Below are 27653 nucleotides of genomic sequence, written 5' to 3' on the forward strand. Positions count from 1 at the left end.
AGGGAGAAGACAGCTATCTACAAGCCAAGGCCAAAGGCCAGCCTTGAACAGCTCCTTCCCTCATCACCTTCATAAGAAATCAACCTTGTCAATACCTTGACCTTGGATTTCTAGCCTCCAGAATTGTGAGAAAATAAATTTTTGTTGCTGGAGCCACCCAGTGAGCGGTAGTTGGTTGCAGCAGCCCCAGCAAAATAATACAGGTGCCAAAATATTGGAGGAGGTATATATTTTCAGAAATGATGTTGGAATAAAGTATCTGTATGACTGAAAAATGAACCCCAACCCTTACTTCACACAGCACCAAAAAAACAAAACAAAAAGAGCTTCAATTGATTATCAAACAACCTATATGTAAAATGTTTAACAATTGAACTTCTAAAAGAAAACATAGGAGGAAATTTGGGGGATCTCGGAGTAGGCAACATTTCTTAAGGCATTAAGCATTTAAAAAATGAGAACTAGACTTCATCATTAATGATGAAGGAATTCAAATTAAAGTATGAGGAGAAATTTGCTAACTAGAATGACTAAAATTAAAACATTTACAATTCCAGTTTTGGCAAGGATGTGGGCACCTAGAGCTCCATGCATTGCTGGTGGTAATGTAAGAGGATGAGAACACTTTGAAAAAAAAGAAAAAATTGTTTTAATTTATTGTTGTTCAGTTACAGTTGTCTCCCCTTTCCCTCCTTGCTCACCTCAACTCAGTCCCCCCAACTCCCACAGTCAACGCCCCCCATTTCCGGTGCCCATGAGTCCTCTATTTGTGTTCCTTTGCAGGTCACTTCCCCTTCTTTCCCCCCGTTATTCCCCTCCTCCCCACCCCTCTGGTCACTGTCAGTTTGTTCTTTATTTCCATGTCACTGGTTCTATTTTGCTCTCTTGTTGGTTTTGTTTATTAGTACATCTTAAAGGCGAGTTCATATATTTGTTCTCTGCCAGGCTTCTATCACTCAGCATAATGCTCTCCGGTTCCATCCACACTGTCACGAAGGGTAGGAGTTCCTTCTTTCTTTCTCCTGCATAGTATCCCATTGTGTAAATATACCAAAAGTTAGTTAAACATGCATTTAAATGTTACCCAGCAATTCTACTATTAGACAATGCCATGAGAGAAATAAAAACCTAGGTCCACAGGAAGATTCGAGCATTAATGTTCATAGTATCCTTACTAGCAATAGTAAAAAAGCATAAACAACTTAAATTTTATTAACAGAAGAACGAATAAGCAAATTGTACTGTATTCAGAAAATGGAAGACGTTTCAACCATTAAAAGGAGAAACAACTGATAAATATATATACACAGGTTAATTCTCAAGAACATGCTGAGAAAAAGAAGCCATACAACAAGAAATATATGTTATATGATTCCACTATATTCTATAAGACATAAACTAAACTATGTGGCAGAAGACAGAAATGTTTGCCCAGAAACTGGGTTGTGAGGCAGAGGACGGATTGGCTGTCAAAGCAAATGGGAACTTTGGGGGTTTATGTTCATGCTATATTAAGGTAGTTGATTCTAGAGTGCATGCATTTGTCAAAACATCACAATGTGTTCTTAATGTAGGTGTATTTTATTGAGTGAAAAGTATACCTTGGCATAATTGATTTAACTGATTTTGTTTGTTTCTAGCTTAGTTCTACTACACTCAAAAATAATTTTTAATCACCATTTCATAATTTTTCCTTTGCAAAACTTTTGGGACTCATATTTGCTATAGCATATAATTAGTCCTGGTAAATGGCCTACACGCTCTTGAGAATAACATGCATTCTATAGTTTTCAGGTGCATAATTGTTAAAATTACCATTATATATTTTAGATACCTATAGATCATTTTTCTGGCCTTGCTCGCCCTGTTACTGAGACAGGTGTTTTCATTTTGTTTTTCTGAATAACAAAAGCCCTGGAAACACTCACCAACAGCATCTACAAAAACCAGAGGGCTTGTCCCATAGTCTCTCTAAGAACCTTCCAAGGCGTTGGTCCAAAAGACATGGCACACATTTGGGGTTACTATGAATAAAGATGCTATGAGCATTCATGTTCAATCCTCGTTCAGACAAACATTTTTAATCCCTTTAGTAGAAGTTAAAGACAAACATTTCTCTCTCTATGTAGTGGCAGCATTCTAGGGAACACGGTGAGTGTCCTGGTTACTAACACTGACTAACAAATTTTCCTAAAAAACTCAGCAGCTGAAAACAAATAATACACGTCATTTTGCTCAGATTGCCTGGGTCAGGACCTTGAGACAGACTCGATTTGGCAGTTCTATCTTGAGGTATTTTATGTGGTTTCACTTAGATGTCACCTGGGGCTAAAGGCATCTGACGGCTTGCCTGAGCTGGAAATCCAGGTGGCTCTCTTACACCCAAAACACCTGGTAGTTGGGCTTAACAAGGCCACATGCGTATGGCCTTTCCAACCTGACAGGCTCAACAGAGTCAGGCTTCCCTTAAAGCAAATGTCCTAAATGAAATGTGGGGAAGCTGCACGATTTTCTGACCTAGTGCTAAGAGTTAAGCAGTGTTGCCTTCGCTGCATTTTGTTGCTTACAGGCAGCTCTCAAAGGTTTGCCAAGATCCAGTGAGAGAGCTATGGACCACACTTCTCAAAGGACGCACTATCAAAGACTGGTGGAAGGGTTTAAAGAATCATCATCGGTGTATTCAATATCAGACTGTGACTGTGCATTTTCTAGTGTATTCTACCTTTCATTTTATCAGTTACTGCTTTATCAATCTAGGACTTTGTACACATGAAGATCACACCTTTTCAGCATGTTTCCTGTTCCCCTTTTTATGTTTTTCTATCCTTTGCCTGTCTGTGCTTTATTCTATATATTTGCCTCTGATCTTTTCTTTTCCTATTTCTACTATGTGCTGATCTAATGTGCCATTACACTCACTTTTTCAGTTCTTTCAACTTTTTAAGTCTTAGAATTTTTATTTGCTTTTTGTAATAACTTCTCTGCCAAGACAAGCACTTTGTCTTTCCATTCTATGGGCATTTTAATCATGGTTATTTAAACTCCTAGTCAGGTAACTCCATGCTAGATGTCTTGTGAAAATCATCGGAATGTGTCCTTTTTCCTCTTCGTTTTCCACAAGATCCTTTTTATATGGGAATTTTTTTTTTGATAGACACTGTAGAAGTCCTTCAGAAAGCACTTATTTTGCCTCCAGGAACCTGATTTAAGGGTGGGTTGCCTTATTTAAAAGGAAATGCAGTGATTAGAACCTGAGCATCCTTTCCTGTGAGGAATATTTTTATCTTACTTTGCCTTAGGATTCTGGTTAACAGGGAAGGCCCTCTGTGGCTCACCCTGAATTATACTTTGTATTCCCCAAACCCTGTGAGTCTGACAAAATTTCCTGAGCTGTTCAGAGTCTAGACAATAACCCTTTAATTCACAAAGTCCTCTGGGGTAGGGGCTCATCTCTGCCCTTTCCTTCCTTCTGACAGCCTGGCTCCTTAAGTTCTCACTGCCTTCCTAGTTCTACAACACTTTCTCAGAGTACTAATACATTCCAGCTTCTCTCTAAACTCATTTTTCATGCAATGTTTAGCTTAAAAGAGAAATTTGGGTATTGTCAGTAGTAGAACTCTCCATAAAGAAGGTGAGTCTAATATTATACCATTACTCCTAACTTTCAGCTTTCATCTCAGACCCCATCATTAGGTTACTATGAAGTTTAATTTCCTTTTCTTCAACCCTACTCACTCTCCAACTCTTTCCAGGAAACCAGACCCAGGTGCTGCCCCGGTGCGACTCAGTGTCTGAACCAGCAGGCTCTGCAGCCTCAGAGGACAGCGCTGCCAACTGCTCAGGTGAGGGCTCCCACAGGGCCAGAAAACCCTATTCTTTTTCCCTCTGTAAATGCCCCATTTACCCCTCTCTCCTCAGAGAGCAGAGCGCTCCGCCTGGTGGACGGGGGCAGTCGCTGTGCCGGCAGAGTGGAGATCCTCCACCGGGGCGCCTGGGGCACCGTCTGTGATGACGGCTGGGACCTGAACGATGCCCAGGTCGTGTGCAGACAGCTGGGCTGTGGACAAGCCATCAATGCCACGGTCTCTGCTCACTTCGGGGCAGGATCAGACCGGATCTGGCTGGATGACGTGAAGTGCACAGGAAAGGAGTCCCACCTGTGGCAGTGCCCTTCCCGGGGCTGGGGACAGCACGACTGCTGGCACAAGGAGGACGCAGGGGTCATCTGCTCAGGTCAGCGCTGCGCATTGACCATTGGCTGGGGAGAAGGCGGGGGCCCTCGAGGATGGGAGTCTGAGCCCTGAGACTGCTACCGAAAGGGCCAGAGAAGGAAGCTGCCTTCCACAGGGCCTGCCTGTCTAGCAGGTATGACGATTGGTATTTCATTTCCTCCTGCGGCAGCGGGGGCTCTGGTCCTTCCTTCTCAGCAATATCTCCTGACAAAGCCATTTTTTAACAGGACTTCCATTGAAAACAGGTTTCCTCTTCAGTTGTTTATGGTAGTAAAATCTTGATATCCGACTGATGCTGTAATGAATTACCATATGGCTGAAAAACAAAACAAATTTATTATTGTACAGTTCTGTACATTAGAATCTGACATCAGGCCCCATGGGCTGACGTCAAGGTGTCAACACCGCTGCACTCCTTCTGGAGGCTCTGGGGAAGATGTCCGCTCCCTGCCTTGTCTACTTTCCAAAGCTGGTGTGCATTCCTTCCTGGGCTCCATGCTCCCTTTTCTTTCTTCAAACAAACAACGTTGCTTCCCTCTGACCCTTCTTCCTTACTCACATTTCCCTCTGAACCAAAGCTGGGAAAGTTTGTTTGTTTTTAGAGTGGATGGTCCAAAGATGTGATTAGGCTAAACTCTCTCGGTTAATGCACAGTATCTCAGGTTAAGCTCACCATCCCAAGGTCCTTATCTTAATACTAACTACAGAGTCCCTTTTCCCATAAAAGGTAACATTTCACAGGTTCCATGAGACAGAATGCAGAAATCTTTGGGGGTCCATTATTCCACCTACCACCCACTATCCACACTCCCTCCCACATGCTCTGTCAGAAATGTTGTCAGGAAGCAGGACTTAGCTGCCCTCCCGGCAGAGGGCCCAGGGCTGGAGTTCCTCTCTGTTCATGTTCCACTACATCACTGTGGTAGACATACACAGATACAAATGGACGAAGTCAGGGAAAATGGACACAAATGTCAGTCTTGCCACTTAGTGGATGTCTCAGAAGAGTGAGCGATGAGTGTTCACATCCACTGGGGGAGAGAAGAAATGCGGAGCTTGATGGGCTGCTCACTGTGCTCTGCTTTCCCTTTCACTTTAGAGTCCCTGGCGCTGAGGGTGGTGAGCGAGGACCAGGAGTGTGCCGGGTGGCTAGAAGTTTTCTACAATGGGACCTGGGGCAGCGTCTGCCACAGCCCCATGGAAGCCATGACCTTGTCCACGATCTGCAGACACCTTGGCTGTGGGGACAGTGGGACCCTTGATTCTTCGGTCAATTTTAGAGAAGGTTCCAGACCCCGGTGGGTGGATAGAATCCAGTGTCGGAACACTGATATGTCCCTCTGGCAGTGTCCTTCCGACCCTTGGAAACACAGTTCTTGCATTCTGAAGGAGGAAGCTCATATCACGTGTGCAGGTATTTGCTGTCTGTTTCTATGCATCTGTCCCAGCCCTGTAGGAAGCTGTTAGTGATATTTCTATTTTCAAATCTAAGGGAAGAATTTAATGTGAGCGTACATGATGCAGATGGGTGAACATGATTTAATCCACATGTTGCAATCTGGTTTCAAAAGAAAAAGTAAGAACACCTGTGCTCATAGCAATTATGTGAAAAATATGAGAGATTGGCAAAAACTTGGGAGCACCATTAATAGTCTGACCAACTTTCTAAGGAATTACTAACTAATTAGGAGTAGTTAAAAGGTATGCCCAGCACCTGAAAGGAAGTTCGGGTCAGAGCATGGAATCAATCCTGATTGTTCCATCTCTCAAACTCTTGATGTTTTTCTGAAATGCATCTATACCACTTAGACTACTTCTCAGCTCAGTGGATTGGTGGATTGGCTGGTAGTAATTGAGTCCTCTGGGTACAAATTTATACTTTAGGTAAGAAGACAGAGAGGTGAAAAATTATAGTCACGGCTCTCATAACACTTACAATCTAGTGCTGAAACACACATGTGGCATAAATTTCAAGAATCATGAAAAATGAGAAAGTGCTTGAGAGCATGTTATACAGGCAAAAGAAGAATAATATTTAGACGGAGATCTATAGGATGAGCTCAAGTTTCTCAGAGGAAAAAAGGGGACAGATCATTTTGGTCATTGCAAATACTGAGTTGGGATAGGACATGGTATATCTGAGGTACTGAGAAAATTCCATCTTGGCCAGAGCAGAAAGTGGATGAAGTAGAGAGATACAGGATTAGCAAAGGATTAGCCCAGAATGGAAAGCAGAGCAAAGACCTCTGTTAGGCGGGACTTAGGAGAATAATTCTATTAAAGAGGAGTTTTTGTTGTTGTTGTTGTTTTGTCTCTTTGTTTGTTTATGTACTTCTTGGCTGCCAGGTCGTGGAGAACTGCTGGGAGGTCAGTGGACTCCCTCCCTATATTTTTCAGCTTGAATTTGTCTCTTCAAAGAGGCCCTCAGTATATTGGTCTTCTTCTCTAATAAATACTTCATGTTCTGGGCCTTTCTCGTTTACTATTGTGTACTCTCTGCACCTTCATTCCTTCTCCCAGAATCTTCTGCAGAATTTGGAGCCCATCATCCTGCAAATTCTTTTATATCTTCATTGTCCCCTTCACTTCTGTGTTCAGATCAAAATCTGACTTTTCCTGAAAACACCAATTTTCCTCTCAGAGGCTGTCTGTATCTCTTTCAATACACTTTTCCCTGCACTAGACTTGGAGTAGGTATGCTCCTCGCTCTCAGTTGCCATTTTCAACAATTTCTGTTCTGTGTTTCTTCTCAACATCACATTGAAATTAACAGCATGAGGCAGTACCACCTCCTATTTCTGCCTGTTGCTGTCATCGTCCAACCTTCTGCTCAATGCACACCCCCCCAACCCCGCGTGCCCACTGAAGACTTGAAGCACCAGGCTCACGACGTTCTTAGTCTATGTTGCACTCCTGGAACCATGAATAGTTACTCCAGCATACTTAAATGGAACTAAGGCAACAATCCTGGCCTCTCAGTTTGTTCAGTCCCTCATTTCTAAGCACTTTCCCTCCAATCCAACCTCTGGCTCTGCATACACTACCAACCATCAGTAACTGTACACCTTGAAATCTTGATTTTTTAATTCCATTCTCTGATCATTGCTTCTTATGATATGGCTCATGAACTTTAATGATCCTTTTCCAATAATTTCCATCCTCATGGATATGCCCAGTCTTTCCCCTATTGATTTTTCTTACTCTTCTTCTCTCATGACTTCACATTTTTCTTAGCCACATTCAATAATATGATCCAACATTATAATCACTTTCCTTTAACTACGCTCAACTCTCTTGCCTCCTCTTTGTCAGCCTTAACAGACACACATGAGAATGGTTGAAGTCAACTACTTAACTACTCTTTGCCTGTACTAGACAAATAAGGCAAGGACAAAACACACAGCATGTTGCTACTCTATTTTTGATTTCACGGACACAATCTCTAATGGGCATTCCACGCTGCCTTAAAGTTTTACTATGCTTCTCCAATATGTGCGCTTTCCCTATCTTTAAAATTATATTTTATATACGAAGTGTTTTCCTCACACTGTCAAAATGGAGTTTTAAAAAGGGGAGGATAACTGTAATTGAACACCAATTAAAAAAATTTTTTTTAAAACCTGATTCTTACTATCTGCTCTCAAAATCAGGATCTTGCGACTTACCTCACTGAGAAATGAAAATAGAAACAACTCATCTTCCTTTCAGCACATCTACCGACTTGTGGCCTGTGCAAAGACTCTCTTCTAAGCTCCAACATCAGTGGCCTTAGTCCTTACCTTAGGCCAGCATTTCGTCTCAGGCAGTAGATTGTACTCACACTCACCTTGTCAAAGTCTTCAGATCTTCAATCATTAGCTGACATAAAACAGAATGTTTTTTTCGACCTGCTTAACCCTGTACCTAAATTTTTTCTCCCTACTCTATTTCTCATTTCAGTTAATGTCACTACCATTACGTAAGCTCCATAAATAAGAATCAATCCTCATTTCTCTCGCTTCCCTTCCCCTCTATTCAAATATACCGGCAAGTTCTGTTGGCTCTCTCTTCTAATGTATCCTTAATCCTCCTACCCTTTCTATTTTCATTATCATCTTAGTCCAGAAAAGAACCTCTTGCCTGGATTAACCAACAGTTGCCAGCAGCCACCTAGGTTCACTCTTTCTCTTCCATGATGTGTATTTTTCCTCTGTCAGCCAGAGACAAGTTTTAAAATTTAGTTTGTATATTTTTATTTTATTTTTTTTGTTTCTTTACTTTTTTTTCTTAAGCCACCAGTGGCCTTCTATTGACCTTTTGATGAAACTCAGAATTCTTACCCCAGTTGACAAAGCCATACATGTTCCTTCCCCTACCCACCACTCAGTCCCTCTTCCACTCAGCAGGTATGGATATTGTACTCAAAAATAAAAAGTATTCATGACACTGTAATGAAAACTAATTGAAAGGTTTTTAAGCTCAGAAGTAAATTCATCAGTTTTGCATTAAGAAAACATCCTTTGACCCTAGTGGGGTAGCTTGGTTCATTAGAACATCATGCTGATACACCAAGATTGAAGGTTCAGTCCCCAGTCAGGGCATATCCAAAAATCAACTAACGAATGTATAAATAAGTGGAACAACAAAGTGATGTTTGTTTCTATCTCTTTCCCTCAAAAATAAATTAAAATAAATAAATAAAACAAAAAATCCTTTGAGGACAGGATAAACAAAAGATTATTTCAGGGAAAATGACATGCATAATGGTAACTTAAAATAGCTTGAAGGAGTCAAAGCTGACTGCTAGAGATACAGGGGTGCCTTTTATTAATATGATCAATACAGAAGCCTATGGGAGGAAATTCTATGGCTCAGTTTTGATACATTAAATTCAAAGTGAATAAGGAACTCAGGTGGAGATAGATGTCATCAGGCAATTTGAGTTTAGGGAGAAGATCTGGGTGAGAGATACAACTTGTGAAGCTGTCATAGAGATGTTTAGATTGGAGGGAATGATATCACTAGGAAAATAAAGGTTCCTAGGACAGAATGCAAGGAACATTAATATTTAAAAATTGGGTAGAGCATTTTATGAACTGACATGGAGTTTGATGCAGAGCTGACAGAAGAATAGGATCCAGAAAATATTGCATTTGGAAGCCAGGTTAAAAAAAATTTCAAGGAAAGGGTAATAGTCACATGTGTTAACACTACTAAGACATTAAATAAATGAGAACTGAAGTGTGCCCATTAAATTCATTGTATGTCATTGATTGTCTTAACTAGACTCATTTGAAGGTGGAGTGTTAGGGGAGGGTGGAGACCAGAAACTAAAATATCAAAGAATAAAGTGATGGATAAAATACACACAATACTTTTGAGAAACTGGGCAGACAGAGAGTTGGAAGTAAGGTGCTGGAATGTAGTATCCACAGCTGCAATGTTTTATCCACTAAAGCATATCCAAGCTCATACCCATAAAACGATTTCTGTGGATGGTGTTTTATTATTGGTTTTAATAAAATTGAGATTCAATCATATATAATGCTGTTTAATTGGTTTTTCTAATAATGTATATTTATGGTATTTTTTCCATTACCATTTATCCCTCTTATACCCTATTCCACTCTACTCACCCTCCTCTCCCCAGCAACCATAGCACTTTCCTCCAGGTTGCTATAACTCATTTAAATAATGGAAAATACCTCATTCATGAGAAGATGGTACTACAGTTCATATAAGCATTTGCTTATTTATTGGTAGTCCAATTTTCCCTATGCAAATAATTTTGTGATATATATTATCATCATGTATCTCTACATACTAGTTACTTTATTGCTATAGGATTACAACCAATGTTTATATTATTAGATCAAAGGATAAGAAGGTGCACATACATACAAATGTTAGGATATGGTCAAATTATTTTCTCAGGTTAATTATTTTCAATTGTCTTCTTCATATCTAGACACTGAGATTGACTCTTAAAGTAAAGCCAAATCACAAAGATGCTCCAAAATCAATAAGCTTACGAAGCCCACAAACCTCATTCTATTTGAAGTCTGAATAAGGGTAGCAGTTGCTTTGTTTCTCTTCCTTTTTCTTCCTTCCCTACTCCCTCTTTACTTGCTTCTCTTCTTTCTCTCTCTTCCATCTTTCTTTTGCATTTTCACAATGTTTTCTCTACCCTCAACATTTTCTCCTGCCTCTTGGGTTGTTCCCCCCAACCACACTACACCTCATTTGGGTTTACTTTGGACCATACAGTGGGAGTTGCTTGAAATCCACAACAATGAGAAACAGGTATTTTACAGGCAGGGGCTTGCTCCCTTCCTTGTCTCTCTTTCTTCATCTTTATGTTCTCACTCTTGTGAAAGACTGAAGAAATATTAAACTATAAGACCTTATATTGATGATAATTTTCTACAATCAAACACAATAATTAAGGGATAGTGAGGTTTTTGATCCTGATATAACACCACCCAAGAGAGGTCCTACCATCACTTTCAGAGATGTCCTCTGCATAGAGCAAGAGGTTTGATATGACAATATGGAAAGATAAGACCAATCTGACATGTTATGGCAAGTACTGTGGATATTTCTTTTTTTCTTGTGTTGTTTTGAATTTATGTCTGTTTTCTTTGGTTTCAAATCTTACATGTGTTTTGTTTTGATCCTCTGTGTCTTCTTAATGTTTTTTTGCTTAGTATATTTATCTGAGTCTCATAGAGACATTCCTGTCTCACTAACTAGCTAACAATCTTTCCATAAATTCTACTTGTTCTAGTCCTTTTTAAAAAATGTATCCTGTTCCTATAGTAATCTTTTTTGCTTGTCCATTTTCACAGATAAAATTATAAGGAAAGTTTGCAGTATAATCTCCCTTTAAAAAATATAAGTGCAATACTGAATACAAATTACTTGTGAGATTCTGAACTTGTTTTTATCACCCACTATTTATTGCCACATATCATTTATATTAATTTGTATTTCCTTTATTCTCTTGCTGGGCAGCAAGACTTAAAAGAATTATATTTCACTGGATTTTATTCCTTGATTCTTTCATTCAATAAATGTTGATCAAGGTCTTATACATGGTATGTATAGAAGGTTCTCAATGTATGCTTGTTGAATGAATGTGTACAAAGTGCTAGGCACTGTCTTAATATCAGAAACATGGAGGTGAAAATATGTAAGGTCCTTCTTTTAGGAGACCTTTATTCGGGGGTATATGTGTCTGTGTTTGTATTTGTTGTGGAATGTGGAGAGTGATAAACAAGTAAACAGATAAAGTAATTTCAGCTGGGGATAGAGGCTAGGATCCAGTGAATCTCTCAGTAACTCAGGTCATTAGATTAATTATGAGGTCTGTGTTTTCATTTGTCACTGGACTGAGGAAAGCACCCTAAATTATCTGGTTGTGGGGCAAGACCACGCCCAGCTGACCCTGATCCAGTGCTTCACCATTGTCTGTTTCTGCAGGAAAGAGACCCAAGAGCTGTCCCACTGCTGCCCCCTGCACAGGTACCTCTGCCCCTCCCACCTCCCCTGTGGGCTCCCAGGGCGCCTTCCTTCCCCAGGGGTGGTAACAGGAGGTGCTGCTCCCTTGTCAGACAGAGACAAGCTCCGACTCAGGGATGGAGACACCGAGTGCTCAGGGCGAGTGGAGGTTTGGCACAATGGCTCCTGGGGCACGGTGTGTGACGACTCGTGGAGCCTGGCAGAGGCCGAGGTGGTGTGTCAGCAGCTGGGCTGTGGCTCTGCCCTGGAAGCCTTGCAGGAGGCGGCGTTTGGCCCAGGAGATGGGCGCGTCTGGCTGGATGAGGTACAGTGCAGGGGCAGGGAGTCCTCCCTGTGGGCCTGTGCTGCGGACCCCTGGGGGCAGAGCGACTGCAAGCACGAGGAGGACGCTGGAGTGAGGTGCTCTGGTGAGTGGTGGAGCCTGGGTTGGGCTCTGGTTGGGCTGGTACAGGGGCGGGGCAATGGGCGGGGCTGCGGTAAAATGGGCACTTTGTGTTCAGGAAGCATCTAGGGGCTGTAGCCCTGGATTAGCAATGGAGGAGCAGAGAGAATTCAATATTGATATTGTGGTAGCCAAAGGGAGATATTAGGGCTCAGGTGGGAAAAGTGGACTCCCCAGGGTTCTGGCCGATTCCCGTGCTCCAAACTCCTGTTTTTCTCTATAGGTAAAAGATCAACATTGCCAACCACTACAGCAGGTACAGTACCACCATCCATGTATGTGAGAGAATGTCCAAATTCTTGGGACATTTTCTGTAGAGTCTCTGACAGAATTAGCCAACTCAGGAAATAAAGATCCCAAGGAGCAACTGGGTGGTGGGGAGTTATCAGTAGAAGCTTTGATGCTCTAGTCTGGTGAAGCCCAAGAGAAGGGGCTGAAGCTGTGCCCTGGCTCTCAGAGATTGTTGTACTTCTGGGGATCGCTGAAAACCCCTAGCACTCCCATGGATCAACCTGGAGTGGAGTTGAATTTGTCTTAGATCATAGTGTGGGACATGGCCCAGGAGGGTGGCAGTCAATCCCATTATGTAGAAAGCTGGGACTCACTGTCCTGAGCTCTCTGGAAACATTGGTATAAGTTAGATTCCCTGTACATATGCCCTTCTCCAAATCCTCCTGGCTTTGTTCTTTTTAGAGACCAGATATGGCCCAAGTCACGTCCCTGGCATCTTCTCTGTTCCTGGGATCCTTTGCCTCATCCTGGGATCCCTTCTCTTCCTGGTCCTCATCATTCTGGTGATTCAGCTGCACAGATGGAGAGTGGAGCACAGAGGTGGGCTGCAGACGGTACTGGGGAACATACAAATTATATGGAAGCAGGAAATGGGACCAGAAGTGCCAAGGGGAAAACTGGGCAAGGTATCTGTTCTTACCTCATTAGTCTGCAAAATCCACCTGCCCCTCATTAGCCACTAAGGGCTGAAAATACAGGTGTTCTAAAGAGTGGAGATACGAGCACTCATAAGTCATAGCTTTATATGTGAGACAGGAAAGACCAGGAGCTGAGCTTTGGCTACAGGGTCACACGAAGTTAGAAGGTGCAGATGTTGTGCGGAGGTATAAGACTATAGAGGGTCCCTGGAAACTGTGAGGGTTTTTCCACATGTGAGCCTAGGGGACAATGAAGGGTCAGCCTGTTAGTTCAGGGCTGTGTCAGGAGTAATCTCTGACCTGCCTCTGGTTGCTCAGCCTTGTCCAGCTATGAAGATGTTCTTGACCAGGCCTTGTATGAGGAGATTGATTATATTTTAACACCGAAGAAAGAGGATCTCCTGAGCAGCCCACGTGAGTGTCCCTGCCTTGCCATCCTGGGGCCTCTATTTCTCAACCATCCATTGGCTGTGGGACAGGTCTTCTCAGCATCTGCAGACCTCACATATACTCCAGGCTCACAGAGGCAGAGGATCACCCCTCTGAGATCCGAGCCTTCCCTTGACACCACAAGAGCCATGCCTACCCAGCATTTCTTCTCACTGTGGAGCCCCTGGATGTGGAAAAGGTTTTCTGTTTGTTTTTGTGATGTTTTTCTCTGCTTTAGAATCCCTGTCAGATGACTCGGTGACAAAACTGCCATATTACACTGGGGATGGTGAGTAGATCAGTGACTATAAGTCTGTTCTAGGTAGTAGAGGTGGACGTGTCTTGGCTGCCTGTTAAGGACAAGGGAAATTCCTCCCAGAAATGAGAGCCAGGCAGAATAGTCTCCTTTATATGAGATGAAAAAGTTCTTGTCTCACTGGACTCCAGTCTTCCTCTTGTCTGGAGACTATGCAATGCCCCATGTTGGGGCCAGGCTCTCAGTGTCCAGAACCACCCTCATTCAGTCACAAGAGGCACAAATTGTTTTTAAAAAATAACTGGAAATGATAACCTGATCAAATATTTTAGTAATGGTCCTTGGTGTAAGACTTGCTTTAAAAAGTATTTACTTTCATTCAAAAATATTGAGATATTTGAATCATTAGCCAGTTTATTGGCATATAGAAATGAAATGCATGACATTGGAATACCCGTTAAAGCATAGGGTCAATGGTGGCTCTGATTAGCAGCCATCAGAATCTCTGGGTCAGAAAGAACTGTAGGTATTACCTAAATCAACCCCTTCACTGTGCTTTCACCTGATCCCATTGTCTGCCCTTAGAAGTTCCAGCTCAGAGGGCTGATGCCTTTAGCGATGGTTATGATGATGCAGAAGAGTTACCAGTGCCCAAGGCTCCTTCTGACTCTCAGATGGGTGAGCAGGAAGTGCCCGCAGAGAAGAATGGGGTGAGAGATTCTGAGCCAGGTGCGTGGAATTGGGTGATACCTGTCATATTTTGTCTCTGACCAGGACAGGATGTAATTGAGCTTCTTAATGCCCATTCTTCTTGTAGATACAAAATTTGAATGTACTCGTAAGTTTGATAACATCACTTAGTCCATACGACTTTCTCTAGCTTTGAGATTTCTTGGGATGGAAGAATCACTCTGTAATCTCGGTAGCTGTTTTTCTATGTCATCCTTTTTTTCTTTTAAATATTTTATTGTTTATTCTATTGTAGTTGCCCAATTTTCCCCCTTTGCCCTTCACCACTCATCCCACCCTTTATTCCCACAGTCAATCCCCACCCCACTGTCCGCGTCCATGGGTCATTTATTATGTTCGTTGACTACTCCCTTCACCTTCTCTCAAGCAGCCCCCTTCTCCCTCCTCCCTTACAGCTCTCAGTCTGTTCCTTGTTTTCTATGCCTCTGCCTCTGTTCTGCTCATTAGTTTCTTCTTTTTGTTAGATTCTGCTTATAAGTGAAATCATATCGTATCTTTTTTCATTGACTGGCTTATTTCACTTAGCATAATAGTTTCCAGGTTCATCCATGCTGTTGCAAAAGGTAAGAAGTTCCACTTTTTTACTGCTGCATAGTATTGCATTCTGTAAATGTACCTCTTGCACAAGCCCAAACCAAGGTCTAAACTCGCAACTCAGGCATATGCCCTGACCAGGAATCAAACCCATGACCTTTCAGTTTGCATGATGATGCCACACCGATCAGAGCTGTTATCAATTTCTTTTAAATTCAGACTTTCGTTTCCATCACTTCCTCTTAATTCTTCAGGACATTGTCATTTCTTGTCTGTCTGATTATAAAGACTTCTAAGCAAATTACATCAACCCATCTCTCTTTGCTGGAAGTTGATGGAGGAAAAATTGCCATTGACCCATAGATCTAAGAGGACAGGAAAGCAAGAAATAGGAGACCTATACAGAGAAGATCCAGAAGGAATATAGACAGAAGAATTAGGAATTTTTTCTGTATAAGTTTTACAGATTGGATGAAGGGGTTTCACATGTCTCACATGGTTAAACTAAGAGAAGAACAATTTCAGATGAGTGGGCTTCTGCTCTGAAAATATTGCTTCAGGATTGCTTTGATCTGGTAACTCTTTAAAATGCAAGTGTGGTTTTGCTGTGATTCTTCAGGGTAAAGAGATATCATGTAGCAATAACCAAATAAAGATTTTGTCTTCACAAGAGGGAAGGAGGGAGGGGGGCGGGGGAAAAGGAAGGGAAGGGGAAAGTCAAGGAACATATAGCAAGGACTCATGGACAAAACCAAAGGGGAAGAATTGAGGGAGGGAGGGAGGGAGCAAGGGAAAGTGGTGGGGGGCGAGGCAGAGACAAATGTATTTGAAAAAATTAATTAATTAATTTTTTAAAAAATCAATAAATTTTTAAAAATTAAAAAAAAATTTAAAAAAAAGATTTCATCTTCAAACACTCCCCCACAGTGTAAATGTGTGGAGGGGTTGCTGAACTAATATAAGAACTGGAGCAGTGGCCTGGTTATGAGCTGAGCCCAACTTATTATTCAGCTGATGGCTCTGGATGCTGTCTGGGGGCCTAAACTATACTCACTCTTGTCATCTTCATAAGTTTCGGCAGGGCATGAGTATTGGAAGATGCCCAGGGCTTCTCCCAGTATAACGTCCATGGTCATTGGCTGTAGGAAAGTGACAAAACAATAAGAAGTATACTCACAAAAATTCTTTGATTTTTACTTCTGAGGCATGGTGTTAATGAAGTCACAGAGAGCTGGCTACTGTAATTTTTGGAGATAAAGATCAGGAAAATTTAAGGAAGAGAGAGTTAGACAAGCTTCACCACCCAGATTTGGGAGAGTTCGAGGACAGGGCTTTCTATGAACTGGGTGCTCAGAAAGCAGCCAGGAATTGGTAAACAGACTTTCGGAGTGTTTAGACTTAGGGAGAATAGCAGCAATCATTTCAAATGACCTCTGTTGCTTATGAATGAGCCTTTTGGGAGGAGGTGATTTTGGAGGATATACCATTCCAGGCTCTGCAACAAGAGCCAGGAAACTTCTCTGCTTAGTAGTAATTATGACAATGCAGCCAGAATGTCACGAATAATGAAAATTGGGAAGACTGATTGTTAACAGATTTTTACTACAAAAATGCTAAAGGAAATTTTTCAGGCTGGAAGTAAATGACAGTAGATGAAAACAGCTCTACGGGAAGTAATGATTAGAACTGTAAATGGCAAACATATGAGAAACTATGAAAGATCACATTTTCTTCTTAATTTCTATAAAACCCAACCATATTATTGTTATTTTCAATGTAAATATAGCAAATAGTCCAATTAAAGGGCATAGGTTGACTACTGCACATCAATTAGCATAGGTAAAATGAACAATAGTGATCATATCAAATGCTGATGAGGATACAGGAAAACTGGTTTTCTCATACATTGCTGGTCAGAATATAGCCACTTCAGCGCTGTCTTCAAATTAAATGTGCACTCACCATATAATGCAGCCTTTCAGTCTTGGGCATTTATCCCCTAGAATAAAAATGTATGTTCATGCAAAACCTGTACACAAATGTTCTTAGCAGCTTTATTTGTAATAACAAAATACTGGGAACAATCAAATATCTTTAATGGATCAGTGGTTGAACAAACTCTGATATAGCCATGCAATGGAATACATTTCTGTGATAAAATGGGATGGACTACTGATACATACAACAACCCAAACAGGAATATTATGTTTAGTGAAAAATGTTGCAGAACTCACTTCCAAAAGTTATATGATTCTACCTATATTACATTAACAAAATGACAAAACTATACAGGTAGAGAAGAGATTAGCCTTTGCCAGGTGATGGGGAGAAGGATGAGGTGGGGTGGGAAGTGAATGTGAATACAAAGAGGTAACATAAAGGAGTTCTTTTGTGGTGATTGACTAGTTCTATATCTTGATTTTGGGCACATTAGGCTTTTCTTGTATTTTGTATACTTTTTCAAGTTTAATTTTTACTACTTCCACGTGAGCATAAATTCAATACTTTGTCCTTAATAATAGAGGAGATTGCTGGGTAGAAAAGTGTACTACTAAACTTCCCTGTTGTTTGCATCTACAAAAATACATAATCATTTTATTTTTACTTCTTTGCTTGTTTCTTCTACCATTTACTGATTCCATAGTGCTGAATGGGTTTCCTATCTTATTTACATAATCTTTCATATTTTCTCAAGGGATAAGAGCTTTAACTTTTGGACACCCACAAATAACCACCTCCTTTGTGGTCATTCAGAAACCAAAATTAACTCTCCACTTAGCAAGCTTATTTCTCTGTAGTCCCTCTGCTCCTTTTACTCTGTCACATCACATAACCTTCACAGCCTCTTGTGAAAGGTGCTAGGCATTTATTTCTGCATGGTTCTTCCCTTGATGGATAGAGGGTGGAGGTCCAAGAATGTTACCCTGCCGATCTTCAGTTTTACTTTCTTTCTTCTAATTTAGATACTTATTTGGATTTATAAATTATATTCCTGGGTTTATACCTAAACAGAAAAAATAAGTTTCCCAGCTGTTTCAGATCCATCTACCTGACTGGCCCAGAGCCGACACTGGGATTTAATGTGGTGATAAACATCTAGATCAGAGGAGACAGTGACGGGAAAATAGTCCTCACACAAAGTTTGGTGGAAAGTCATTCTCTCAAACTCTCTTTAGAACAAGAGGATCTTCAGGATCTCAACGACATTACTTCTCTTTGCTTTATGCTGTTATTCACAGTCTGAATCTGATTTAGTAAACAGGTCTTATTTTTCTTTCAATCTTATTTCCTCTCAAGAGGAGCTGAGTCTTCCTTAATTGGGAAATTTATTCAGTGTTGCATAGTTAGGACTATTATTGAGGGATTAAAACTCAGATTGTGTCCAGGGAATTATCTATCACCACTTAGAGAGATCCAGCCAAACTTTTCTAGCAGGGCATACAAAAAGGTGAAAAGTGATGTGCAAGAAGACTGAGATCATCAATTAATGAATTTGTCATAGTGCTCATTTGATGATTGAATGAAGTCAGAAATTCTAAAAGCATATTGCTGCTCAGCTAGAGTGAATGTTGCTTCTGTTTGTCCCTTGTGTTTGAAATATGTGGTACACAGTGACAGCATCAACACTAGTTTTACCATTTCTGGAAAAAGGATTGTAATAACAAGTGTCAGATAACATTCAGTCAACACATGCACCTATTAAAAGTGATGATAAACAAAGAAATATATTCTCTGAAATCAGAAATGTATTCATTTTTTAAGTTGTTTTAAGAGTACAAAACAAATAATATATAGATATTATCCAGCAGGTCTCTATCTGATTAAGTATTCAATGGTTATACTTACTCAGTTTGGGAAATGCAGGGCAGTTCAATATTGCTTGTTCCTGAAATAACTGTAAGGAACTAGCTAATGAGGCTAAAGAAGGAGAGTTCCAAATACAGAGAGCTTCACAGGCTATGGGTTTTGAGCTTTCTTATGTAGCATACTGTTTCCCAAATTTTGATTTCAGGTAGTACTTGGGGAGTTTTTGGAAAAATAAATATACATATAGTTAGTGAACTTCAGGCAAATATCTATTATTTTATAGATATTTTTGGTAGTAATATATAAGTTCTGTCCAGTAAGTATCCAGCCATGTACTATGGAAGAGAGACATTCATTGAAGAAGATACAGGAAACATTGTATATTGGACAATGATGCCTCAGTCCCCTTCAAAGTAGGCACCTTGAGACCTCATTCAGTTCTCCCAATTGCCATCAGCTACCCTGTCATATTTTCCTGAATCTCAGCATCAGTCTGAAATCTCTTCTCTTTCAAAGGTGATTTTAATTTTTGGAAAAGCGAGAAGCCACCGGGGGCTAAATCTGGGCTGCAGAGGGGCTGAGTCACTTGGGTGATTTGAAATTTCACCAAAAAACTGCACGATACTGTGAGGCATGAGTGGATGCATTTTCATGATGAAGCTGCCAATCACCAGTCACCAATAGCTGCAGCCTTCTGAATCATTTAAATAGTTTCCATGGAGGAATATTCAAGCTTAATGCAAAATTTGACTCAGATTCGTTGTTCTACTCTCAGTCATTTTGAGTGGGACACCACACAGTATATATGCTCATTCAATTGTGCACTAACTCCCACAGATCAGTACAGTGAAGTAGTCATTATTCACACATGTACATTCTAGTCCACTCTCCTTGGCTGCAAGGTTACAGTAATGTCACACGAACTGTTCTCATTATATTAACAGTGGTTGGACTTTTTCCAGGCAGACTTGGTATATTCTACTTTTGAACAAAATGTTTATCTTTTAAAGACAATAAATGTAAAGAAAATCTTGGTTATATAGTTATACAATTACAATGCTGGTGTGGAAATATTCATTATGCTGGTATGCAAATAACTAAATATCAGAAACTTTTGTATAGCTAATAATAAATCAGTAGTGTTTTTTCAGCAGGAGAATTACATTGTTTGGTGTGCTTGACCCTCTCCTCTGAGCTTTCTCTTTCTTTTCATGCCACTCCAGTAAATATGTAAGGATGGATTGGGATGGGAAGAGTTCAATGTGAATACTCATAAATGGGTTTATTTGGTTGTGTACTGATATTTGTTTTTACAATATTAAAATTATATTATACACATTTTTCTTATATTGACTTCTATCACTTAATACATCATGGATATCCCTCCAGGTAAATCTAGCTCATTGGTAAGACAACAGCAACTATTTCATTCATAACAGGCTAGTACTAAAGTTTAGGTAACTATTTGCTTATTTGTTGGTAGTACAATTGATTTCAATTTTTCCAATCTACAAACAATTTTGTAATAAAATATTTGCACATAACCTCTATAGACTGGTGAGTGTATCATACCTTCTTTCAATCTCTCTCTCCCCTTCTCACACATGCACACAACTATACACACCCCATACAGGTATACATTGAACAACACACTGGGGGGTGTCTGAAATTCACTGCAGGGGAGAATATGGCAATAGATATTTCATAGACAGAGGCTTATTCCTCTCCTTGCCTCTCTTTCTTTTTCCCTGTTGAAAACCAAAGATATAGGGGTGGGAAAGTGTAGGTTTATAGTTGTAATGCAAATAAATGCTATAATAATTAATTAATAAAACAAGGATAAACTCACATACTCACAACTGTAAACCTACTGTTGCCTCCCTTGTATGTTAGACCTAATATTGGTTTGTTTGTTTTTTCCTACATTAAACACCGTGAATTGAAAGGTAGTGAAGTCTCTGACCCTGAAAGTGAGTAACCAGCCCAAAGGGAGTTCCTGCCATCATTTTCTGAGATGTTCTCTGCATAGGCTAGAGGTTTAATAGAATGATGTAGAAAGGATATACAAATGTTGATATCTTATGAGCGTCATGTACACTTTTGTTTTCTTCTGTTGTTTTTTGTTTATATGTATTTCTTTGTTTCATTCCTTTATGTGTTTTTAGTCTTTTATTTGTTATCTCTGTATCCTCTCAATATAATTTTTGGTTAGTAAATTTGAGTTTCATGCAGACATTTCTGTCTTAATAGCTCAGTATAGGCCACATACCTTTCTCTCATTTCTACTTGTTCTATTCTGTATATTAACTTTTGTAAGAGTTTCCTCTTACTATTGTAATTTTTGCTTGTTGACATGTCATACTAAGTAACAGAGGAGTAATTTAAAACCTATTTTATAATTTTCCACTACAAATTATTTAGGTAGAATATTGAATATAAATTAATTCTGTGCTCATGAACTAATTATTTTTCATATGCACTATTATCACAACCAACTACCATTAGTTTATGTTTCCTTCATTATCTTACTGATTAGCAAGAAATTTTTTTTGAGGAAGCAAAGTATAAAGATTTATTTTCTAATATTCTTTTTTTATATTTAAATTCATTTCACGTATATCCTCACTTTTTTTTATTTTTTCAAATACATTTGTCTCTGCCTTCCCCCAACCACTTTCCCTTGCCGCCCCCCGCTCCCTCCCTCAATCCTTCCCCTTTGTACACAATGGAATACTACACAGCAGAAAAAAAAAAAGAACTACTAAACTTCGCGACAGCATGGATGGAACTCGAGAGCATTATGCTAAGCGAAATAAGCCAGGGGGCGAAAGACAAATACCATATGATCTCACCTATAAGCGGAAAATAACCAACAACACAAAGATGCAAGGAAAATAAGACCAGCAACACTGAAAGGAAAAGAAACCAACAGAGACAAGAGGGAAGGGCGGGGGGTGCGGGGGAAAAGGAAAGGAAAGGGAAAGTCAAGGAACATATAGCAAGGTCTCATGATTAGCAAGAATTTAATATAATTTTATGTCACTGGATTTTATCTCTTCATTTTTTTTCAATAAATATTTGTCAAGCACTTATACATAGTATTTGAGAAGGTTCTCAATGTATGCTTCGTAAATGAATGTATACAATGTGCCAGGCACTGTCTTGATAGCAGAAACACAGAGGTGAGTAAGATATGCAAGATCCTTCCTCTGGGGAGCTTTCACTCAGGGGTGTGTGTGTCTGTGTTTGTACTTGTATTTGTTGTGGAATGTAGACAGTGATGAACAAGTAAACAGATAAAGTAATGTCAGCTGGGGATAGACGCTAGGATCCAGTGAATGTCTCAGTAACTCAGGCCATTAGATTAGTTATGAGGCCTGTGTTTTCACTTGTCATTGGACTCAGCCAAGGACCCTAAATTATCTGGATGTGGGGCAAGACCATGCCCAGCTGTCCCTGATCCAGTGCTTCCCCATCTTCTGCTTCAGCAGGAATGAAACCCAGGAGCTGTCCCACTGCTGCCCCCTGTGCAGGTATATCAGCCCCTCCCGCCTCCCCTGTTGGCTACCAGGGAGCCTTCTCACATCAAGATTGATCACATCTTGAGGTTCAGGCTGACCCACTGTATCTGAATGGTGATTTCATGGTTGTGAGGACTCAAGAGGTGACCATGATTCAGCTACACAGATAGAGAGCAGAGCACCAAGGTGGGCCGTAGGGATGCCAAATGATCTGGAGAGTAGTGGGAAGGATATTGAGCCAGTCAGTTTTGATAACAAGAAAAGTGCACAAGCATTGACCTTCATCTCATTATCTGGCAAAACTCTACCTTCTCTTCAACAGACTTCAAAATATGAAAGAATTGAATCCTTTGACCTGGGTCGAATGTAAAACCACTGAAGAATTTTGACTTCCTTTTAAAAAATTATGACCTGCTTTGTGAATAGTGACAGTAGAATTCAGTGTAAGGTCAAGATCAGGGTTGGGAAACATAGGTCCAACCCAAACAGGGCACAAGGCTAAGAAGAGAGCCCTAGTGGCCCACAGGGATGTTTCCAAGGGTAATCAGTGGAGAGCACTAAGGCTTTGTCTCTTAGTAAAGGGAACATCTGCAGGGCAGTCTCTACACTCCTGTCACGTTCCCCAGCCTTATCTGCTGTTGAAGTTGCTCCCAATGATGTCATGTAACAGATTACCTCATAAAACCAGAAAAGGAGGACCTGCCAGACAGCTCAGGTGTATTCCATGTTTTCCCTTCTGTTCATGAGCTGGCCATGGATTTTCTTCATCAAGCACAGACCCAACCACTAACTCGACCTCACACTATCAGCCTGCTCCTAACCCACGAGCTGTAACTCCTCTGTCTACAAGTCTGAAGTCTCAAGTTTCTTTCTGAACAAAGACATTGGGCTTCATACTACAGGAAAAGTTTTTCTGTTTGGCTGTAATGCTTTTTCCCTATCAGGTAACCTGCCTGATGACTCAGTGACTAAGCTGCTGTATTATTCAAGGGACAAAGAGAGAAATGGAGACTCTAACTCTGCTCCATACAGTAATGATTGGCCTTCACTTGGATGGTGGGGATGAAGAAGAAGAATCTCATCTGAGGAGAATTCCTCCTGTGATTAGGATAGGAAGGATCTCTTCTCTCCAGTTCACAATTCTGCTTCATCTGTCCACTCTGTGGCCACAGAAAGGGAAAGATCAGACTGATTTCTCTATATCCACAGCTACTTCTACAGTTACAAACATGCATCTAATGTATTATTATGGAATCAAAGGACAGTTTTTAAAACATCTGAAACTGATCATCTGAACAATTCTGTATCAAGAGAGATCATTGGGTAGTATGGTTGGATCCTGAGATAGTATAATATTTGGATCATTTAGTGGATTATGTGTATATTGAGACAAAAAAAATGATTTTAATAAACCCTGAAAAACATTGGAGTGCTTGGTGCCTATACATATCAAGTACCAGAGGCTATTATTTATAAGGAACTTAAGAGAAGAATGTTCGGCCTAGATCTTCTCCAGATGATAACAATGAACAGCTTTTGGGATGAAGCATGTCCAGAAGAGTTCCTGGGGATTAGATCCTCAGGTCAGCTGAGCTCTAGTGGGGATTAAAATCCAGACCTTCTCTCATGGGACCTATGGGATCTCCTGTCTTTGAGTGGCCTAGATCCAAGCTTCCTTCTGCCAGCTCTGTGTCTCCCACAGCTTCAGAAGGTGCATGGACAGCCTGGGTTCTCTTGATCCAAATACCTCCTCCCTCAGTCACTGATATGTGTACATTATATGTTACAACTCTGTACCATATGCTTGAAAATAGTACCTGAAACTCATAGCAAACTAACATTTGTTTATGTTTTATGGTATAAGAACCTGTTAGAAAAGTATTATTGACCTTGATATACTAGAATACTTAGAAGATTTAAGTAATGTCAAAGAAAATTGAGATCAAATATATACCTTTGAGACAGTCACAGAATAGGGTAACTATATTTATTAGCTATTAGAATCTCTGCATTAGAATGGACTTAGGGCATCACCTTGTCCAACCATACTTTGTTATTCACTTAAGTCCTTGTCTGTTTCCAGAGCCTCCAGGACATGCCAATGCCATAGGAAACAGTTATGATGATGTTGAAGAGTTACCTGCTCCTGAAATTCCCTCTCCCCCTTACATGAGTGAGAATTATTTTTTCCCAAAAGAGGGAGGTGATGTCTGGTATCCCCAAAGAGGTGAGTGGACAGCCCGGCCTCCAGTAACCTCACTTTCTTGTGATGGAGAAGATGAGGGTGGACCTACCAATAGTCATTTTTTCTTCACTTGGATACTTAGATAAGATTAGCTCTTCTCTATCTCGGGTATCTTATAACCATTTTACCTCTTCTGAGAGGAGAAACAACATACTGTAATGTCTGGGTTCATGTCCACCATCAATTGACATGTCTATTCATTGCAGAGGCTTTGTTCCTATTTTACCCCTCAGGCTGAAATATATGTTCTGAAAATAAATTCAGGGATCTTTTAGATTGTGAGAAGGAATCTGGAAAGTTTTGTTAATGTTGATGTAAATTAAATTTGTGAGCTACAAAAATTAGTTTTGGGAGAACCATGTCACCAAATGTTCTAAGTTGACATTGCCCACTATTAATGCAGAATATGCAGTGGCCTAAACTAGAGTCCTAACATCTCAGCACTGAAAGGAAACTACGATAATCTTTTCTCTCATTGTTTCAGTTGACAAAAACCTCCATTCCCTAGGACTAGACTTTCTGTTTATATGTGAGCATGTGGTCCCTGGGCTGTAGAGGGATTTGACTGAGCCGCTCCTTTTCAGCATCTGACAGAGGACCCAGACTGTTCTCATGAACACTTTGAGGCAGGTGTGGTCTGTTACTGAGGTGTTCAGGAGAGGTCATCTGAGGTGCTCTAGAGAGGTGGTCTCCTGCCTCCATTTCTTAGGAAATCAGATCACTGGTGTGAAAATGAGCATTCATGTCTCTTTTCAACTCCTTGCCATTGTTTGTCCACCTCCTTTCAAACTGTCAAGATCAAGATACTAGTACACAGAGTCACTGAATCAGTCTAAAGTAGCTCTGTCTAGCCTTCATACAAGTACTGGGCCCCAATACATATTTTGTACCCACTTTGTACTAATCTCCTTCCACCAGAGGACTCTGTCTTGTCTTTTTGTCACCACTGATATCAGAATTCTCCTTGCTGTTTCAGGCATCTCTCTACAGTCTCCTAGTGAAGCTGTCAAAACTAGCGTGAAAGAGAAAGGATCCTCACTGGTTCTGAGACAAGACCCTGGGTATGATGATGTTGAGCTTAGCACCATGTAGTGCCATTCTTGGAGCAAGTAACTCTTCAAAGAATCCTCTGTAATACTGTTTTTCAAATAAATGAGAGTCCTGTCTTCTTCCTTACTGGAAAGTTTTTACATGTACTTATGATAAAAGGAAATTATTCATAATAAATACTCTGAGCTTCATAGATGCATGCTATTCTTTAAATATCTAGATATTCTGACTCCCACTGACCTTGGAAAATTTAGTCTACAAATATTCTTTCTTCAAGTGAAATCTCAGTTGAAAAAATCAGTGTTGTCCCCTCAGGCTGTACTCTCACCTTTAGGAACAGAGGCATTCACACCTTCCTCCAACAGTGTAAAACTCTGAAATCTGGCCCCAAATTGGGTGCTTACTCTTATGAAGATAAACTCAGAAACACACAGCTGAATATTCCAAAATATTCCATCTCTCTCTAATACCTAAAAGGTTCAAAGTGACGGTTGGTAGGTAGAAGGGAAATGGTAGCAGCTATTTTAATTTAGCTCAAATTTTTATGGAATATGAATAACAAGCATCTGCTACTACTCAATATCTTTTATTCTAACTGCCTTTTCTCTCTTTTAGTTATTCACCAACGTCTTAAATATCCATCTTCTCTCTCAAATTATAGATTTTATTGTTCATAAATCCTATTGTTTTCTATCCTTTTTTAACAGTCTCTTTTCCATTCTCTTCTCTCACTATATTTGTGTAGACACCAAACAATTCTAACCACCCCTATTGCAAGAGTTTTAAGTGACTGTATTTATTACTTTCAACTCTTCCCATTCCAAACAATTGTTGCATATTTACTGGAGCTGTATCAAAAGAAAGAAAGGTGAAAAGAGGGACAGACAAGCCAAACAATGTGATTCTCCTGCATAAAAAAGCACTGATTGCTCCCAGCAGAACCAAGAAAAAAAACCCCCCCTCTCAATAGCGGCCCGAGGCTGCAAAAAAAAAAAGAAAAAAAAAAAAGACTACTGATTTATTATCAGCTATACCAAAGTTTCCAAAATTCAGTTATTTGTAAACCAGCATAATGAATATGTTCATAGTGCATTTTAACTGAGTAACTATATACCTAGAATTTCTTTACATTCACTATCTGAAGAAGATAGTTAAACATTCTGTTCAATAGGGGAATATATATTACTATCAAAAACATCTATAAAATAATAGAAATTTTTCTGAAGTACAGAAACTATGTGTACATTTATTTTTCAAAAAACCCCCATGTACTACCTGAAATCAAAATTTAGGAAACAGTATGCTACATTAGAAAACTCAAAACCATAACGTATGAAGCTCTTCACATTTGAAACTACCTTTCTTTATCCTCATGAGCTAGTTCCTTACACTTTTTTTAGGATCAAGCAATACTGAACTGCTCAGCATTTCCCAAGCCATCAGATTCTTTTGAAACTCTGCATTGTATACGTGTTTCTTCGCCCTAAAATGATCTTTCACTCTATAGTCTTTACCATTTCCCATTTTTAAGTAAGTTGCCATTTTTCACTCATGTCATTTCAATAAGATAAACTGGGTAAGTGTAACCATCAAATAAAGTGATAGAGTCCTGCTGGACAATATCTATATATTATTTGTTTTGTACTCCTAGAACAACTTATTTAAAAAGTGAATAAATTTTTTATTTCAGAGAATATATTTCTTTGTTTTCACTGCCACTTTTAATAGGTATGTATCTTTTTTTTTTGCCTTGAAATACTTTTTTATTTTTTTTATTTTTTATTTTAATTTATTTACTTTTTAAATACATTTGTCTCTGCCTCCCCCCGACCTCTTTCCCTTGCCCCCTCCCTCCTTCCCTCCCTCAGCTCTTCCCCTTTGGTTTTGTCCATGAGTCCTTGCTATATGTTCCTTGACTTTCCCCTTCCCTTCCCTTTCCCTGCCCCCGCCCCTTCCCT

The 27653-nt window shown here is 40.1% G+C and overlaps 1 protein-coding gene across 1 annotated transcript in view; it reads left to right on the top strand.

Annotated features, from left to right (window-relative positions):
- The window catches only part of LOC129084645 (antigen WC1.1-like), a 155183-nt gene extending 129425 nt beyond the window's left edge, over positions 1 to 25758 (top strand). The window contains 10 exon segments of the mRNA XM_054590837.1: positions 3753 to 3842; positions 3919 to 4233; positions 5332 to 5646; positions 11694 to 11735; positions 11825 to 12139; positions 12398 to 12430; positions 12868 to 13005; positions 13422 to 13517; positions 24484 to 24627; positions 25622 to 25758. Of these exon segments, the coding sequence (XP_054446812.1) occupies positions 3753 to 3842; positions 3919 to 4233; positions 5332 to 5646; positions 11694 to 11735; positions 11825 to 12139; positions 12398 to 12430; positions 12868 to 13005; positions 13422 to 13517; positions 24484 to 24627; positions 25622 to 25758 (1625 nt within the window).
- Positions 25759 to 27653: the final 1895 nt, after the last annotated feature.

This window comes from Pteronotus mesoamericanus, unplaced genomic scaffold (assembly GCF_021234165.1).
Source record: "Pteronotus mesoamericanus isolate MK-2021 breed Mesoamerican mustached bat unplaced genomic scaffold, CSHL_Meso_final scaffold_21, whole genome shotgun sequence".
Lineage (NCBI taxonomy): Eukaryota > Metazoa > Chordata > Mammalia > Chiroptera > Mormoopidae > Pteronotus > Pteronotus mesoamericanus.